Below are 19078 nucleotides of genomic sequence, written 5' to 3' on the forward strand. Positions count from 1 at the left end.
GTGTGTCGCTCAGAAAAAAAAAGAAAAAAAAGAACTCTAAAAAAGCCTTCAGGTCTTAAAGGGTTAATTCAAATAAATACTTTAAAATAATTTGAGCTTCAGCCTGGTTTAATAGCATTTATATATATATAAAAATGTCTTTGTTCAAATTAAGCTGTAAAATAATAGTCATTTTAAAGCTTATTGTCTCATCTTTCCATTGATACCAAAATCTCAATTTTGAAATTTGGGTCACTGTGACTCATTTTGCTGGATCTGGTCACATATGATCATTTACATAATTACTTTCATTACTTGTTTTCATGACCAATTTATTTAAACATATATTAAATAATTAAGACATTACTAACAGGTAAGGTAAATATATTGAATATATAAGCTAATGCAGTTCATATATTTAGTGAAATGCTTCCCTCTAGAGTTCATTTCTCTAGTGAACTAACATGCTGTGGACAATAAATGACTTGCCTGAGGTAAATGTAATGCTACAAGAGATATTATTCTCAAACTGTTTTATTGATGTCTCTCTGCGTTTGAAACACTGGTTAAGAGATTACATATAAACATATCTATGCATCGATCGTCTCTGCTTCTTCTTCTGTGCTTTTTTGTATATATATTATATATATATAATATATAATCATACCCACCCTGTCCAACTCCTGCCATTGATCAGCAGGTTACTGTTCATTTAAAGTGGCCCAATGACAGTCCAAGTGTTGAGCTCCGGATCGAGTTAATCTAATTGGAGAGGGACCTCTGATGAAATCAAGCCGAGACACGGAACCGAGACATTCGTGTCTCACTGACCAGACACCAATTTCTTCAATTGTTTCTTCCCTTTGCCACCCACACTAATAAATTACAGCGCCTCTTCGTTCTTACCAAATGTGCCACTGCCTGTTTCCATCCATTACTGTCACCCTCGCTCTCCCAATAAGCCATTGAGTTTCCAGGCACGTCTTTTGCGGCTGAAAAATTCCATCAGCCCAGAATAATGTAACATACAGCAAATGACACATTAGCATATAATTGAGGATGCAGGATTTGAATGCTCTTTGGCCGCTGTCAGAGAGGCGCTGTCTGTCTTTCTCTGTCTCTCTCTCGCTCTCGAAGTGAGGAAGCCAAGTCACTAGTCTCACCGTCTGGCCTGTTTTAATGGAATGTCACTCACATTGCACGCTGTTATGTGCCTGCTAGCAATATCCTATAATTTTGGCCATTTTGTGAATAAAAAAAAGTGTTGTATAGGTACCACAATTTGCCTCTGGTGCTAAAACGTAGCATTTAATCACTCAATTTCTTCTGCATATATGTGAAGTCCAAACTTCATTTTGTAGTTTGCAAATAAGACTCTTCATCTCTATCCATGTCCTTCCAGACTGCTGATGCATTTCCTGTGCAGAATGCCAAGTCGACCCAGAGCAGCGGGAGCAGCCATCTCGCCCCCTCCGCCACGGCCCCGCCTCCTTCCACAACCCCCATCTCCATGGTAGGTTCCCATGGCAACCCCATCCTCTGCAGTTCCAGGTTTACGAGCCTTCTCCTCTGTGCAGTTTCCATCCACAACAGAACGACACAATTGTACTTTTTGTATCCTGCAATTTCAGCCCTGCTGTTATTCAGAGACTGCTTCGATAAATCAGTGTTATCACTCGTTTACACCTGGGCTTCAGAATAAATGTGCGGCACCCCTCCCAAATGCAGCCGCAGCAAATTTTTGTTAGGATTGTTTCTCTTTCTTTTGCCCACGTCAATAATTGCATCCACCAATTTTGATTCCAATTCGCGTGTGTTGAAAATGTTGAATTATGTGAATTACCACACTGCATACTTGAACCAAACAAACTCACTCTGTCACATAATTGACCGTTTATCTCGTAAACGTCGTGTGAATGTGCCCCATATGCCCCTTTTGCTTAATATCGCTCAGTATATTATGAGGACAGAAAGTACTGCTGTAAGAAAATCTATCGAAGCGCCTGATTAATAGTATTCTAGCGCCTCCAATGTAGCTGAGCGTTTGACAGGAGCACAGGGTTGAGGTTAGAGAGTCCCTCGTCAAGGCGAGCCTGCCAGAGCAGCATCTGCCGGCCCATGTAATGGATTTATGGAGCTCTCCGACAGATTTATATTCAGGAGAGGATGAGAGGGAGAGACAGCCAAGGACCCTCGGCTGCCCACTTTTGTGCTTGCCGAGAAGGAACGTGACACGTATACTACAGGGAAAGACGCAGCGGTTCAGGACGAAATTTGCACGGGGCTAGTATTTTCTTGAACACGTTTCACATCATTTTCAGGATCAAAACACACAATTGAGTAGATATAGTATGATATAAATATACGAGACTTTAATACAATACAGTTTTAGTGAGCAATAATGATCATTCTTGACAGTAGCATGAGAAAAATCAGGGACACTTAGCAGTGCTATCACTTTATTGCATATATTTGTTACATGTATATGTGTTTATTCTTTGCAAACTTAAACATATGGATGATAGATGGAGTTTTGTTGGAATTGCAAGAATCATTTGTGATAGAAGCATCAGTTCAAATAGAGTGTAACTTGTAAATTATGAACATGTCACCATATGCCATTATTTTCTAGTAAAAGTGTGAATTTGTAACTATAATAGTTGAATATTATTAATACTATTAATGTTTAATTAATAGCTATATTAATTAAATACAATATATTATATGTCACAAGTCAACTCTTTAGTAGTAAGAGAGACCGTTGAACATTTTTGCAAATAAAGATCTGAACTACTGGCCTGTCAGCAGAAAAAACCCTGATTGTTGAGTCCTGAAAATGCTTCCGAATGCCTCTGAAAAAAACAACACCACCAAAAAAACAGAACAACAGCGCTCACCCTTAATGGCTCGTAGCAGCATTCCATTAAACATATTTATCATATTTTTTTCTCTGGAGCGGCACTCTTACAAACACAGTTTGTTTTCCCCCTCAAAATATACACAGTCATTTAAATGCATCCAATATCTCTCAATCTTTCCTCCTCTCTCGCAGCCCCCAGAGCCGGTTGATGTGATTGCCGTCAGGGCTGCTCCTTTAAACAGACCCAGCATTCTGAAGAGCATCCAGCCGCCCACATCGATGTTTGAGGATGCAGGACTGGTCCTGAGGCAGGTCAGGCAGAGCAGGAAGGTTCTAGAAGAAAACCTGGAAGCCATTTTGAGAGCCAAAGATGGAGAAGTACTTCACACGCAGTTAGAGGCACTGTCGAAAAACAGGTATGATATGTCCTTGTACAAAAAAGCACCACACCAATGGTAATACCGTGCAGTTTTAGTCAAATACCACGGTATACGAATAAAATAATCACTGAACCATGGTACTGTCGCAGTACTTTGTTAAGGGTAGGCTTTTCGTTTTTTCTTTTATTTATGATTTCTCATGAGTATCATTGTTGACATTGGGGAAAAATCCGCCACAAGAAATTGCTAGTCGTAAAGTGTAGCGCAGTAGCAAATTTTCCTGTGCCTCTGAGAGTGCTGCTGGTTAACTTCTGCATGTTTTCATGCTTCTGAAAGTTAGGCCGTTCTGAGGCGGTGAACCGGTATGAGATTTTGATTGACAGCTGGCCTCAGAGCACACTCCAGGCAGGAAAGGGCTAAGCCAAACGGAACCATCACTGTGATTGGCATCTGTCAGTGGAGGCCTCTACCTAGATGCTGCCAAAGCGATGCTCCATCCCAATATATTCATCCCGTAACATCACCTCTGAGAGCAGGGCATGGTAACCACCTGAGGTTAACAGCTCTGGCATCACATTACACCCGGCACAGAATATTATATTAACAGTTTTAACAAAAAGGCAAGCACGTTTGTCAGCCGTGTGGGGTTTTAATCAAATTTGACTGCTCGCTATTTTAAAAAGAATATTGCAATTATAGCTTTTGCGCGCTGTATTAATCTTTAGGCAATTGGTTCGCGATTTGAATGCATCTTTCCATCACCCATCTTTTTGTCTTCTTTTGTGTTTTCGTGATAGATAGGAGTGCGTGAATTGTTATTAATCTGTCCTAGTCACAAGTACAATTAATGGAATATTTACTCACCGTCACATCCAAACCATATGCTGTTTTTTGTTTGTTTGTTTGTTTTTGTTTTTTTGTGAAAAAGATTTCACTTAATGACATTTCATGGCTAAAAATATTCAAAAAATGAAAAACATTTTATTTTTTTTCAGATTCCAGTTTTGTAGGTTTTTTATATTTATATAATAATAACAATAACATTAATAATAATACATTTTTTAAAAATAATTATTAAACAACGATTACTTTGATTTTTATTAGTGAATGAGACATCCAAAAAATTACTGAAATGAACCAATAATAATAATAATAAATTAGAAAAAAAAGCATTCAGAAAACTAATTTAAACATAAAATATTTTTTTCTTTAACTAAATTCAAAGATAGTAGGGCTGGACAATAATTCAATATCAATACATATCGCGATATAATTTTTTTCGATAACGGTGATATGATTTTTAAACACATTTCCGGTATTTCGATATATACATTACAGCATTTCTCACTGACTTGAGGCACAGCGGTTAGAAAGAGCAGAAAGCGATTGGCTATTTGCGTGATGACGTGCACCACAGAGACACGCAGCCATCAGCCAGTGCTCAGCGTATCTATTGGTTAATATGGTTTGTTTAAAATAGCAACGTGGAAAACAGAGAGACAGAGTTCAGATAATGTATGTTTCAGTCGATGGATGCTCAAAACGTTACAACAACGATAATCAAAAAGCGTGGACAAAACAGTCACTCTTTGTAAACTGTTAACAGCTAGTGCCGTATGCTCTAATGTCCAGTCATTTACGCCGTCATCACCCGGGTGTTGATAGCGCGCGAGCGCAGGTAAGACCTGAACAGCACACATTGCTATCTGTGTTTAAACTAAACTCATTTAAGCTCTGCTGATTTAAACTTTCAAGAACAAGAAGCGAAAGAGAACTCGCACGCGCTGTGAGAAGATTTGTGTGCGCTCATCCGAAGCGCGCACACGCTTATTTCAGTCAGCGCGCAAATACTGAGTTCTCTTTCAAGTCTTGCGCTTCAGCGGACAAATTCATACAAAAATTATGTCAACATGCCCGTCTTAGCGAGTATCCTAGTCAGTTCATAGTCAGTTATGTCTTAAGTGAACGTATAACATTCGAGAAAGACAGCGCATGTGTAACAGTATATGTATCGTGCATGTCTTAAAGGGAAAAAAACTATTCCTGCTGCCTGTTTTTAATGTTAAATCAAACAACAAATAACAAAGAAATCACTCACTGCTCTTGACTGAATAGTTTTTGTAACTTCAATAATGATTCATCTTTATTTATTTTATACAGTAAAGATAATATGCAGTGTTATTTTATATTTGATTACTTTATCCATTTTCTGTACCTGAAATCTACTGTTAGATACCTGAAAAACCTGAAAAGCACTGTTTATTTTATTTGAATATTTGCTTTATTGTACTTGTTTGTGATGCTGCTTGTAGTTTGATTGTTTGTTCTTATTTTCTTTATTTTTATTTGACAGTAGTCCTATTTTTAGGGTCACGGTACCGAAACCGTGACCCTAAAACCGTGATACGATCCGAACCGTGAGCAATTTGAACCGTTGCACCCCTAGTGTCATCAACACTCAACAACGTCCCTGCCCCATGTGTTTTTGTTGTTTCTCACTGTTTTTACTGTTCACAAATCACAATCTTTATCTTGGCTGAAGCACTTTTGTTTTAATCTATATTAAGGATAATAAAATCAGCCTACATTAATTAGTTTAATGTTAAAGATATTAATATTACAAAAGTGAGTGAGTCTTATGTTTATTTTTTATGTTTGTATGAAGGCTAAATACAAATAAAAGCTGAACATAAATTTATTTGTACTGTTTTTATTTCTAAAATATTATATAGTTTTATAGGAAGAGATTTCATAGATTTGGCAAATTCAGTTTTCAGACGTTTGTAGGTACAGACATCCGTTGTGGCCGTTCTTGGCAGTTTTTCTGAGGCTATTATATAGTTCATATCGATATTGGAATTATATCGTATCGACCGAAATTAAGAATTATATCGTGATATAAATTTTGGCCATATCGTCCAGCCCTAAAAGATAGTCTGATATTTTACACACGTTTGTTTTTTGGAAAGCGAGTATAGTTATTGGGCATTATATTTGCAATATATAAGTTATTAATGTCTCAAATATTTTCTGAGAAATTGACCAATTTTTGGCTTGCATGTATCCCAATAATTGTAATAATTTTTAATATGTAGTTTTTAAAATAAAAATAAAAAGGCACTCAAATCTTGATATTTCCTCCATTTACAATTCTTATGTCATACAATAGCATTTTGTGTGGAACAGAATGGGGGGAAAAAATCCTATAATGATTTCAGTTTTGGTTTGTTTCACTCACAATATGACTTCACAAGACTTAGAATATATTATGCATAAAGAGTCTTATGAACTACTTTTGTTGTACTTTTCTGGAGTTTTTTTAAGAGTCTTAAAGAGCTGCGTGAAGACATCTAAAATGTTTACTTTTGTGTTTCACAATAAAGAATAACAACATTTGAGTGTAGGTGTGATGCTTTCATATTTAGGTCAGTGGAGTCAGACCTGAACCCTGTTCACAGCATGGTGTCGTTGATAGAGACTCACCACCAGGAGATTATGTCACTGTGAATTATGAGTTCGCTTTTGTTTGCAGCTTTTAAAGCGCATAACGCTCAGAGCCAGGCGAAGCGGTTAGAGGGATGTTTTTGCTGGGGTAGAGTCTGCTTTACCACGTCTCTTGGAGAGTAGTAACGCTTTATAGCAGGAGGTCAGACTCAATCTTACCATTCTGCCTGCTCTCAATCTGACATTACCCCAGGCACAGAGCAGCTAATGGCTTGTGATACACCACGAGCCATAGTCGCTGCCTACATCATGCACATTTCCAGAGATACAGAGAGATAGAGACGTGGCAGCAGCAGAGTGCTAAAGCAGCAGTTTAAAATCTGAAATGGAGAAGGCCGCCCCAGGACTGCTGTCTGTTATATGATGCGGAGGCTGTGAAAGCAGAAAGAACAGCAGTGGTCTCGCTTTCCTCAGGCATAGTGCAACGTCAGTGCTGGAAAGATCACAGGGAACCGTTTTTGATGCCCAAATATTTTAAAATATTGTAATTAGCGTTCGACTGACTCACAGTGGGGTAAAGAAAAGTCTGAGGCTACTAGTGAAAATGCTTCTGTCTCTTCCGTCTCTTTTTTCAAATTTACCTTTTTGTAATTTTTTTGTCTACTTTTCTACATTTTTCTAATTTCATTGCACATTGTATTATCAGCAAAACAATTGGACTAAAAAGTTGCATTTGTGCCTAGAGACGTCAACATTTAAGCTGACATAAAACCTTTAATTAGATTTAAATAGGATATAATAATAATAATAATAATAATTATTAATATTATTATTGTTAATTTCAGCATATTTTGGATTACTTATTTGTTAATAATAATAATAATAACAGCTTTGGTTGTTGTTGCTATTGATGATGATAATAATAGTAATGAGAAGATTTTTTATTATTATTAATTTCGCCAATTTTTAGATGTCTCATTTTCTAATAACAGAATAATAACAATTTTCTAATAACAGATTTAATTGTTGTAATAATTGATTGTTGTTGTTGCGATTTTATTATTATTACTATTTGTTTCAGCATATTTTGGATTACTCATTTGCTAATAATAATATTAATAATAATAACTGCTTTGGTTATTGTTGTCGCTATTGATGATAATGATGATAATAATAATAATAATAATAATAATAATGAAAAGAAGATTTTTATTATTATTAGTTTCACCAATTTTTGGATGTCTCATTTTCTAATAATAACAACAGATTTGATTGTTATAATAATTGATTGCGATTTATTATTATTATTGTTAATTACAGCATATTTTGGATTTCTCAATTGCTAATAATAATAGCAGCTTTGGTTATTGTTGTTGCTATTGATAATAATAATAATAATAATAATAATAATAATAGCTAATAATGAGAAGAAGATTTTTTATTATTATTAATTTCGCCAATTTTTGGACGTCTCATTTTCTAATAATAACATTTGATTGTTTTAATAATGGATTGTTGTTGTTGAGATTTATTATTATTATTATTATTATTATTATCAATAGCAACAACAATAATCAATGCTATTAATAATATAATACATGTATTATATTTATAATAACAGTAATATTTATTATTATTATTATTATTATTATTATTATTATTATTAGATGGGAATTTACACTAATTTTAATCTGAAAAGTGAGCATAGTTTTTAGCTGAAATATTTACAATATATTGATACCATATGATATGACTGATAAATTACATAATATCGTTTGACATATCTACAGTATCATATCTAAATATATCTAAATTAATATTTTAAAAATCAAATACATAACACCGGTTGTCCAATGTGTTCTGAATTAACACGAATGATGTTGTGACTGTTTTGATGCCATCGTGCTTGCTTTTGTTTTAAGCCGAAGGCTTCACCACTGCCCAACAAACGGTGGGGTCTGCTTTTCTTGGCTCGGCGGTCCCTCTCCGACACCTCTCAAACCCGTCTCAGTATCCAAACTCTTCAAACGAAATGTCAGCCTCAATGTTAATTGTCTCCAAAATGGCAGCTGCAATCAGCCCAGCTCCTAATACTTGCGTGTGCATGAAAACACAAACGCGCTGATTGATGCGGCTGCCTCTCCCTGCTCTAATGGCTTTGATCTTTTCCTCTGCTGAAAGGTCGCACGGATTGAGGTGCCAGATGCTGTTCTGCTCTCCCCCGTTCACCGGTTTAGCCCACGCCACCCGCGCCGCAGCGAGAGAGCGTTTCACGTCGTGCTTTATGTGCAGGGCTTGATGGATTCATTCATTTGAGGAAGTGACACTGCAAAACGAGTCTGAAGTTCGATTTTATTTCCGCCATCCATCGCGGTGAAATATTAATGAGGGCATTTGCAAAGTGAAACTTTCAGATCTTTTTTTATTCCCCTTCATTATGCACCATGACCCCCCTCCGAAAAAGTTACCGCTCACACTTGGGTAAAGGCAATATTTTCTCAGTTTGAGTTTCAATGACTTTGTAATTGTAATTATCCCACGTGCTGAAAATCTCATGAAGGGTGTTGCATAATTCAACAGATGGCGGAGACTTTGGGTTTCTGAGTCAGTATTGAGATTTATCACTCCTCTCGCTGCTTCAAACTGACTTTCTTGATGTTTCCTGCCGTCTACGCTGATAATCATTATGGCTCTTTTTCGTCAGTAGCTGAGGCTCGGAGTTCGACCTGTATTATGCTCAAGTTTCCCGTCGGCTTACATCATAACTTTCGGAGGAAAGACTTAGTCTTATTATCGAGTTACGTAATTGGTAGTTGTGTCAACTGCTCCTCAAAGAGTGCTTAATGATTCTGGTAATTACCCTGAGAATTACATCCGTTATTAACCTCAGAGATTATGTGCTTTTATCGTTCATCAGGGACCAAGTGCTTGGGTTTGATGCTTGCTAAAGTCTTATTTGGTATAGTCTTGATTTTTAGAGTTATATTCCTGATATTGGGTAGACTATTTCCCAACTTCAACTTCATTTCTCTTCCATTTTTACTTGCTTTTGATCTTAATGTACTTTAGCAATACATTACTAATCATTTTATGATGTGTTTCTGTTGGTGCTGCATCATCTGTACTAGGAGTGTGCAAATCTACTGCACTGTAAAAAATTATTTTCATGATTTGTTATCACAACAGTTTTTCTTTTGTCAAATCAACTTCAATAATTAATGTGGTTCAGATAACAAAATATTTTGAGTTTCTGTTGATTAAACCAATCACCTTCATTGTATTAACTCAAATTTTTAATTTCAATGAACTCAAATTTTTAAGGCAACCAGGTAACTTGTGTTAAGTTAAACCAACAATTCTTTTTTTACAGTTTGTACATTACCATTCAAAAATAAGACTCGAAAGAAGTGTCTTATGCTCTTCAAGGCACGGTAATATTGTGAAATATTATTACAATTAAAAAATATTTTTTTATTTGAATATATTGTAAAATGTCATTTATTTCAGCATTATTACGCCAGTCTTCAGTGTTACATGATCCTTAAGAAATCATTCTAATATGCTGATTTGCTGCTCAACAACATATTATTATCAATGTTGAAAACCATTTATAATTAAAGCTGCAAGCAGCGATGAAAGGGCCCTCGCACCCGAGCTCACCGCCACTCAGTGGCCTTAGGAAAACAGTGAACAGTGGGCGACATGCATGTAAGCAAGTAAATACAGGAGAAATATGGCAAAGTCATTTCAAAGTGCCACACTTCCTGCTGCCAACAGGTGGCGCTTTGACTGTAACTGAATATTGCCATGTAGATGTCTTCAGGCCAGGACTGTTATCAAACATGAGAAGTTCAGAGCAGATTGGACATCGTATGCCTGAGTTACAACAACTTCCTGTTTTGTGGTGTTAATCGCATACATTAGCACTTAGCCAAGTGTTGCATGATTTAACGTTTCTAGTATGTTTGGCACTTGGCATTGAAATGTGTTTCTGGGAGTGAATTACAGTGTAAAGCATGCCATTTCCTGTTGCCAGCAGCTGGCGCTATGACTAACTGAATTTTGGCATATAGATGTCTTTAAGCCAGGACTCTTATCACACATGTGAAGTTTGGGGCAGATCAGACATTGTATGTCTGACTTACAACAGCTTCCTCTTTCATGGCGAAACATCAGACTTTGTCAGTCTGCCACAGACACGCCCTTCAAAGAAAACTCAAGATCTTTGCAATTTAACATCGTGAAGGCCTTAAGATTAGACTGACCATATGTATGATGTGGTTCTCTTTAAATGTCATTTCCTGTTACCCACAGGTGGCGCTATGACTGTAAATGAATATTGCCATGTAGATGTCTTCAGGTCAGGACTGTAATAAAACGTGAAGTTTCGGACAGATCGGACATTGTATGCCCGAGTTACAACAACTTCCTGTTTCACATCGAACTTTGCCAGGCCGCCACAGACACGCCCTTCAGCGAAAACTCTAGATCTTTGCAATTTAATGTCACAAAGGCCTTTAGATTAGACTGACCAAATATGATGTTGATTTGATTAAAGCTCTAGTAGGAGTTCTTTAAAATACAACATTTGGAAATGGCAAAAACTGCCAAAATTTTGCAGAGAAAATTCAAAATATCTGACTTCCTGTTGGGTTTACAGATTTTGCATACCTGTACGTGAAACGTAGCATGAAGGGCGCTTGATTGAAATTTTGTAGGTGGCGCTATTGAGCCATTTTGCCACACCTAATTCTGAAACCCATATCAGATGTAAATTTTCACCACTTGATGCGTGTGCAAAGTTTCATGTTTGGGCCCTCAAAAATGTGATTCATTTCGGAGAAGAAGAAGAATTGGCCGAGCAATTACAATAGGGTCCTCACACCATCGGTGCTCAGGCCCTAAATATTTTTGTGGAAACCGTGAAAAAAAACATTTCAGGATTGTTATAGTTTGAAAAAACTATTTTTTTTTTACAGCATTTATTTGAAATAAAAACCTTTTTTAACATTAATATAAATGTCTTTATATTAATCACATAAATACACATAAATAAAAAAAAAATTATATAGAAGGTATGAAATTGCTTTATAGTTTTATTTATTCTATGTATGTCTTTTTGCATATTTAATTACAAAACACCTATCAAATCATAATACAAAACCAAATGTGATCTAAAATATTTCCCTTTCTTTGTGTTTTCAATTAGTTTTGACTATGAAGCTAACAGCTTATTCTACTTTCTTAGCACATAACTAACTGGTTAAGCTTGCTTTGTTAACTAGAACAAGATAATATGAGCTCTAATATTCATAAAATATTGGAAATGGAAATATTTCAATCATTATTTTTGGAGCATGATTTGGTTGCAAAAGCATTCTTAAACCATCTTTAAATGAAAATCTCACTACACTCATAACTCTTATTCTGATATTTGCCGATCAGCAATAATTGAAGCTTTTATCTTTTTCTGGCATCCAAGTTTTTACATGCTTTCATTTCATTCTCTCCAGATCTGTCATGAATTTTTCCATTTTTGTGGAGGGAATGTGAATAAAGCGAGGTGCTAAATAGTCTTTATGGCTCATTTTCCACTTTTTTCCCCTCCTGAAAAGCCCAAATTTACTGGATAATAAGGAGTTTAAAGGGGCTCAGTTGAAGAACGGTGGAAAAAATGCTGGGTCGTCTAAAGAGGTTAATTGAAGGTCATTCTCGCAGCTCGAATCAATTGTGCTCCATTTGGAATCACAAGTGTCTTCAAGCATCATCTGATTAGGCGAATCCATCACACGGCAGACGCTCGGCAGACACACGGGAGGCATCAGCGCTGTGACAAGGCTTTTATGGGCAGCCAGGGCCTTCATCTCAGAGCCTGTTTGTGTCGAAAGCGGCTTGTGAGATTTTGCGGGCAGCTGTGTGTGCCCGTGCATCAGCGAGTCCTTGTGTCCTCTGTTTTTCTATGGCTAACTCTGTGTGTGTGTGTGTGTGTGTGTGTGTGTGTGTGTGCGTATGTGTTTGTGGATAGGGTCCATTGGATGTTGGGTAAGGATCAGTAGAGCTTCGTTCTCTTTGTGTTTTTTATGGCCAGCTGTTGTAGGTCTCAGACCAGGCTCAGCAAGGCTGAATCTGTGCTGCTCTGCCACTGAAACATCTTCTTTCGCATCAGCATCTCTACTTGGCTCTGGCTCATTTGGGAGGCTCCTCTTTATGTTGCATTGTTTGTGCAGTATTACAATCAGTTTGTGTTCAATTAAAATTTTCAATCTAATTAATTACATAATGTGGCGATTAATTAATCTAATTAATTGCAAATTAATCACACATCGAATTTGGCTAAGAAATCACCCCCAAAATGTAATTTGAAGTCATTATTGTGTAAAGCATCAAATAGACAAAAAGTAGCTTGAGCTGGACCATGAGGTTGAGTAAATCATGACTTAATTTTCATTTTTGGATGAACTATACCTTAATGTTTTTTGTTGTTGTTTGTTTTGTTTTTTTTATAAATAATATGGGAATATGATTTTTTTTTTTTTTTTTATGAAATTATACTCTAAATAAGAAACTAAATCTGCCAGTAGATGGCAGTAAATGTCTTAATGATTAAGTCATGGGGCTGCGTCCGAAAACTGAAAAATGCTGCCTTGGAGAACACATTTCAAGGCACGTCCGAATCCATTGTTGGCTTCACTTCCTTTCTCCTGAGATACAGTACCTTCGTCTGATTGATTTTTGAAGGCAGCATTGATGTATCCTATCCTTCGCTGCCTTTGGCATCCCACAGTCCTGTGCATTCCATTCTGTCACAGTTGAACTAGAAAAAGAAAGATGCCATCCGAAAGTTGCGTTTGCTGGTCAGTTTGTGTGTAAATGTACGTTTTTGACCAACATTTTCCACTTTTGATGTCATTTCTAGTAAGAAATTACTACTGTAGTAATTAAATATTTGTTTAGTTCTCACCAAAGTTCGCTCTATTTTGCTGTAGATCATTAAACTGTTACGCTGCCTCAGAAGTCTGACCGAAATCAGTTTCGTGAGGTGCCTTCATGCACAAATGCTGCCTTACAAGTCAGCTGCCTAGGTTTTTGGATGCAGCCATTGAGTCATTCATTCATTCATTCGATTCGTTCAAATGGCTGATTGATTCAGGAGTGAAGTAAATGGCTCTCGTTATGAATGAATGGTCCTTTAAATCATTGGTTTCACCCTCGTTTAAAAAAAAAAAAAGGAATCAGAAAAGAAACATCGCTGTGTGTTGCTCTGAGTCAAACAGTTCTGCTTTGTCTTCATATTTTCGTTGGCAAAATTGAGCAAAACAGACAATACTATGTCTAAAATAACACAGTATTAACCTCTAATTTATTGAACTGTTGTATAAAATCAGTATTACATTTGCACTCGTGCTATTTTGGAAAATAAAACTCATATGATATTGCGCTTGTTACTCATGTGATATTGTTTAACTCATGTGATGAAAAGATGAGACAAAAACTTGAATTTTAGGGACATTTTATCTACATTCTATATGCTCCATCATGCAGTGAGTTGTTGTCCTGCATCATATTTGTCATCAATCAACTGTATGAAATGTCAGAAGGCCAGGTCTGGAGTGGGGCAAGTGCGTTAAAGGCATTAATAATTTTAAGGTATATATTTTTTTTTTACAGTAATTAATTAATCTAATTAACGCATTAAATCGACAGCCCTAAATATATATATATATATATATATATATATATATATATATATATATATTTTTTTTTTTTTTTTTTTTTTTTTTTTTACAATATATTGTTATTATTTATATTTTTCTCACCTGTATGTAGTGTTGGGGAAAGTTACTTTCAAAAGTAATGCATTACTCCCTAAAAAGTAACCAATTAGCGTTACTTAGTTACTTTTTATGGAAAGTAATGTTTTTCGTTACTTTTGCGTTACTTTTTCTCACCTGGGCTGGGCTTGCTTGTTTGTTTTTTACCAAAAAGAAGGTTCTATTTTTTTGCCTGGCAAGGCCAAACTGATATATCTTCTACAAGATATATCAGTCTGGTCAGTCCGCCCTCCGTCGCGATTCGAGTAAATTCCAAACCGTACCATGCAATCAGATTTGTTTATTTCAGTGACGCAAACAGCGTCACTCTAGTGCGGCGAAAGTCCCTTCAATATCAACAAAGATTGCGCAGAGAGTTTGTTCTATTCAGCCGTGAATTCAATTTTAAATGACCAAAAACACATTAATTATTTATTTTTCGCTGTTGACTCTCTTGTCGCTTTGCTAACGTCATATCCACCCTTCTCTGATTGGTTTACTCCGCTTCCTGTTTGCTCGGATTTGCTCCGCCCTAGAAATCGAATTGATTCAATGGCCAACCAGACTCATCCGCTGGTACAGTGGTGAGGCTGGATTTTCCAGGCAATCTATTTTTGGCAAATTTTTGGCCTTAAAGGTCCCGTTCTTCGTGATCCCATGTTTCAAACTTTAGTTAGTGTGTAATGTTGTTGTTAGAGTATAAATAAAATCTGTAAAATTTTACAGCTCAAAGTTCAATGCCAAGCGAGATATTTTATTTAACAGAAGTCGCCTACATCGAACGGCCAGTTTGGACTACATCCCTCTACTTCCTTCTTTAATGACGTCACTAAAACAGTTTTTTGACTAACCTCCGCCCACAGGAATACACAAGAGTTGCGTTTGTAGAGTGTGTTTGTCGCCATGTCGTCGAAACGCTGTTATTTTCATCCCGCAGTCCAATCACCGGGTCTGATTCCGGCTCAAATTGATAGGGTAAAATTAAAGACATGTTTACAATAACACTGAGCGCGTGCATCTCCACGTTATGGTAAGAGGCGTGACCTTTCCGGGACCTTTCCGCTAAACTGCTGTCGAATCACAACACAGGAACCGCTGGCACAATCAGAACTCGTTACGTATTTCTGAAGGAGGGACTTCATAGAACAAGGAAGTCATCAGCCCGTTTTTATGACAGTGGAAACAGCGGTATACAGATAAGTAAATTATGTGAAAAATACTGTGTTTTTTTACACGCGAAACATGAACACATGTTATATTGCACACTATAAACACAATCAAAGCTTCAAAAAAACACGAAAAATGGGACCTTTAACCCCTTGAATAAGCCTCAGGCTGAAGGAAAAGCATATTTACGCCTGTACAGTAGAGGGCGCAGCTCAAACAAACCTTTCAGCTGTGCTGCCATTCTAGATTGTAGAAGAATAGAAGTTCAATGCTTACTTCAGCAATAAAAATAAATAAATAAACACACATCTGATGTTTGACTAAAGTGATTTTTGCTTATTAGTATGGTTGAATTGGATCATTGAAGGTCAGCAGCAAAGTCATTGGTTAATAAAGTGAGATTAAATACATAAAGTATATTTGTATTATTTAACAGTGTTTCACTGCTTTTAATCATTTTGAAGAATACTGAATCTGTTTTTGTGCAAGTGAGATGAGTACATTCATGCTCACATTTAGTCTAGAACTTCATTTTAGTCTACAGCTCACATTTAGTCTAGAACTAATAAGCATCATGTTCACACAGCACACACAACACTTCTGCACTTACTCATGATTTCTCTCATCATGGGGACAGGAGAGCTGTCAGTCAATAAATGAGAAAACAAAGTAACTTGCATTACTTATTTGAAAAAGTAACTCCGATATTTTGTTAAATCTAAAAGTAATGCATTACTAGTTACTTGATTGGTTATTTGATTACGTGTGTATTTAATTTATTATGTTTTTATTTTTATGAATTGTATATATTTTTAAATATTTAAATAACATTTGTTTATTATTAATATTATTATTGATAGAATTTTTCATTATTTTTCATAATAAATAGTTTGTATTATTGTTATTTAGTTATTTTTTTTAGCTACTTTAATTAGCCTGCTGACAATGTGATGTGCTTGAGCTGTTCAGCAATATCCTCTCTGAAACATTGTCTCTAAATTCTTCCTCTTTAAATGATTGTTGCTATAACCAGACACATTTAGATGAACGTCACTGATTGTTGCATCTTGTCTCATCTCTGTTTTTGAGCATCCTGCCATGAGTGTTAAATTTCTAACATGCTGTTACAAGTTTTAAAAAAAAATCACCTTTAAGACAGGCAGTTTTAAAAAATATGTAGTGGCACGCATCCTTAGTTTTCTCATCTTATGTTCCAGTGCTGGGCGGTATGACCAAAAATTTATATCACGGTATTTTTCAAAATTATATCGGTTTCACGGTATATGACAGTATTTTTTTCGCCATGCATGACCAGGCGTTAACCACATTTTCTACTGATTGAGAGAGGAAATGCTGCAGTAGATTGACTAGAATGCCCTGTTTTACTGTCTCGATGAGTGAATATTGTAGAAAAATTCCACACTAGAGTTAGTACAGGTTTACAAAGCCCCACAAAATGATGCTGTGGGGAGACAACAACCAATAAAACACAGACCTGCAACACACTCATTACAGACACATGAATATTAAAATATGACCATGGAGATAGAAAAAAAAGAGTTGAGGGCACCTTAAGCATTTTAACTAACCCTATATAACAACAAACTGCCAAAACGAGGGAGAAACGCGGAAGAACATTTAAACTGTCTAAGGATATTTTCAGTACATTTAAGAGCACCACAGTCTCTGAACAAACGACACACGTTAGTTTAACACAGAAAGAATAAAGCAGTTAAATTTTTGCCAATTCTTCTATGAATTGTCAGTCTATTTATTAAAGTCCCTGTAAAGTCATTTTAAAGTATGTGTTCTGAGTTTGTCACACCGCAGAAAAATGTGTTATTAACCACCCAGCCAAATTTAAATGATTAAAAAAATCTGCAAGTAAATGAAATAAGTTATCAAAATCTCGAAAAAAAAGGCAGCGCTCTCTGCTCTCAAACGCTGGGGGCGTGTCCGCTGTCGGCGCTGAAACCACACCCACTCGCGAGAGCTGCCGTCTCAAGTTACTTGTCTAATGAGTCAATCAAACATACTGATGCATATAAAAAGAATCATTTTTAGAGGGTTGCAAATTTTAGTAGAGTTACTGTGGACTAGCTTCATAAGCAAACTCAGCAACTTACACTCATTGGTGGGCACGAACTGCCGACTGTTGTCGAGTCGACAAATGACGGCGCCGCGAGACGGGAGGATGAAGGCCGGGGCGGGAGAGACTCTGTCCGGCCCCATATATCATCGGTTATCGGTGGGACGGTAGGAAGGCCGAGGCGGGAGGGGGGCCGAGGTCTGTTCAGTCACATTCACCAAAAACAGCGGATTATCTGTGAATCCCAGCTGTCTGATGAAAGTTTGTAAAATTGTCCGGTGTAGAACGATCACTTTAGAATCCTTCATATCATCGTTTTAGGAAATTTAAATAAGGAGACCGAGCATATTGTATATTAAAACAACCATGTAATATGCATTTGCGTGACGAAGGCATTACTAGCTAAATGTGCAAAGGGCTGTATAACTGTAATGACACTCGAGATTGAGCGAGTGAACCGCTGTAGAGTTAGAGGAGGTGCCACGCTCGGTGCGTCATCGACAGTTATATAGTGTTAGGGGAGGGGCTATGCTCGGGGGTCCAAGTGCGTCATCAGACCCCCGTTTTAGCTCCGCCCAAAAAATCCTGAGCAGAGACTTGGTGAAAAACTGTTTAACGCTCTAACTTCACAATTAAGCATTACACAATTCACAGACTTTGTAATGTGTTTCAGCAATACATTTGTAACATTTATAAAGTGTTTAGAAAGAATTCTCAGAATTGACTTTACAGGGACTTTAACCTACATCGTCTTCTGTGTAGCAGAATAACCCATCGTGTCATCGCGGTCGTGATCAGACGTACAGTTCAGTGTCCTTTGCATAACGTTACATTTCATTTGAAGAAGACGTGATGAAATATGTACGCATACACGCTGCTGGTTCATGTTTACAGCACTAGAGTATATGAAATAGGTCCATAAAAAACTTAATCCATGTGGAGAAAGTTGTTAATCTCATCACGGCGCTCCGCGCAGAAACCGCTCTATCTCGCGCGTCGCGTGTAGTTCGAATTCTCCGGGCTGAATCCGAAATCGCCTTATTTCGGGCATTATTTGAGGCGACAGCCATTTGTAGTGGTGTCCGAAACCATAGTGGACGTTATTGAGTGCACTCATTCAATCTCACATTGCACCGCAATAACGAGTGTACAGCCGATGTACACACAACGGCTGTCCGAATTCACTCACTCGTTTTTATTCACTCTTTCACGTGAACATATGTGTATAACGTAGGGAATGAGGCTTTAGGGGGTGATTGCAGACTTACCATAGGCTGTGATGCAATCTCAGCTGTGCTCTCGCTACAGTGCAACAGTGAAACGGGACCCTCTCAAACAGTGACGCTGT

At 36.9% G+C, this 19078-nt stretch overlaps 1 protein-coding gene across 2 annotated transcripts in view; it reads left to right on the forward strand.

Annotated features, from left to right (window-relative positions):
- kiaa0586 (KIAA0586 ortholog) overlaps positions 1-19078 on the forward strand; it is a 154434-nt gene that overhangs the window by 61933 nt on the left and 73423 nt on the right. For both annotated transcript variants that reach the window (XM_048190913.1, XM_048190914.1), the window contains 2 exons: positions 1382-1492; positions 3032-3255. In XM_048190913.1, coding sequence (XP_048046870.1) covers positions 1382-1492; positions 3032-3255 — 335 coding nt within the window. The remainder of the gene's footprint in view (positions 1-1381; positions 1493-3031; positions 3256-19078) is intronic.

The sequence above is a fragment of the Megalobrama amblycephala genome, linkage group LG5 (genome assembly GCF_018812025.1).
Source record: "Megalobrama amblycephala isolate DHTTF-2021 linkage group LG5, ASM1881202v1, whole genome shotgun sequence".
In the NCBI taxonomy this organism is placed as follows: Eukaryota; Metazoa; Chordata; class Actinopteri; order Cypriniformes; family Xenocyprididae; genus Megalobrama; species Megalobrama amblycephala.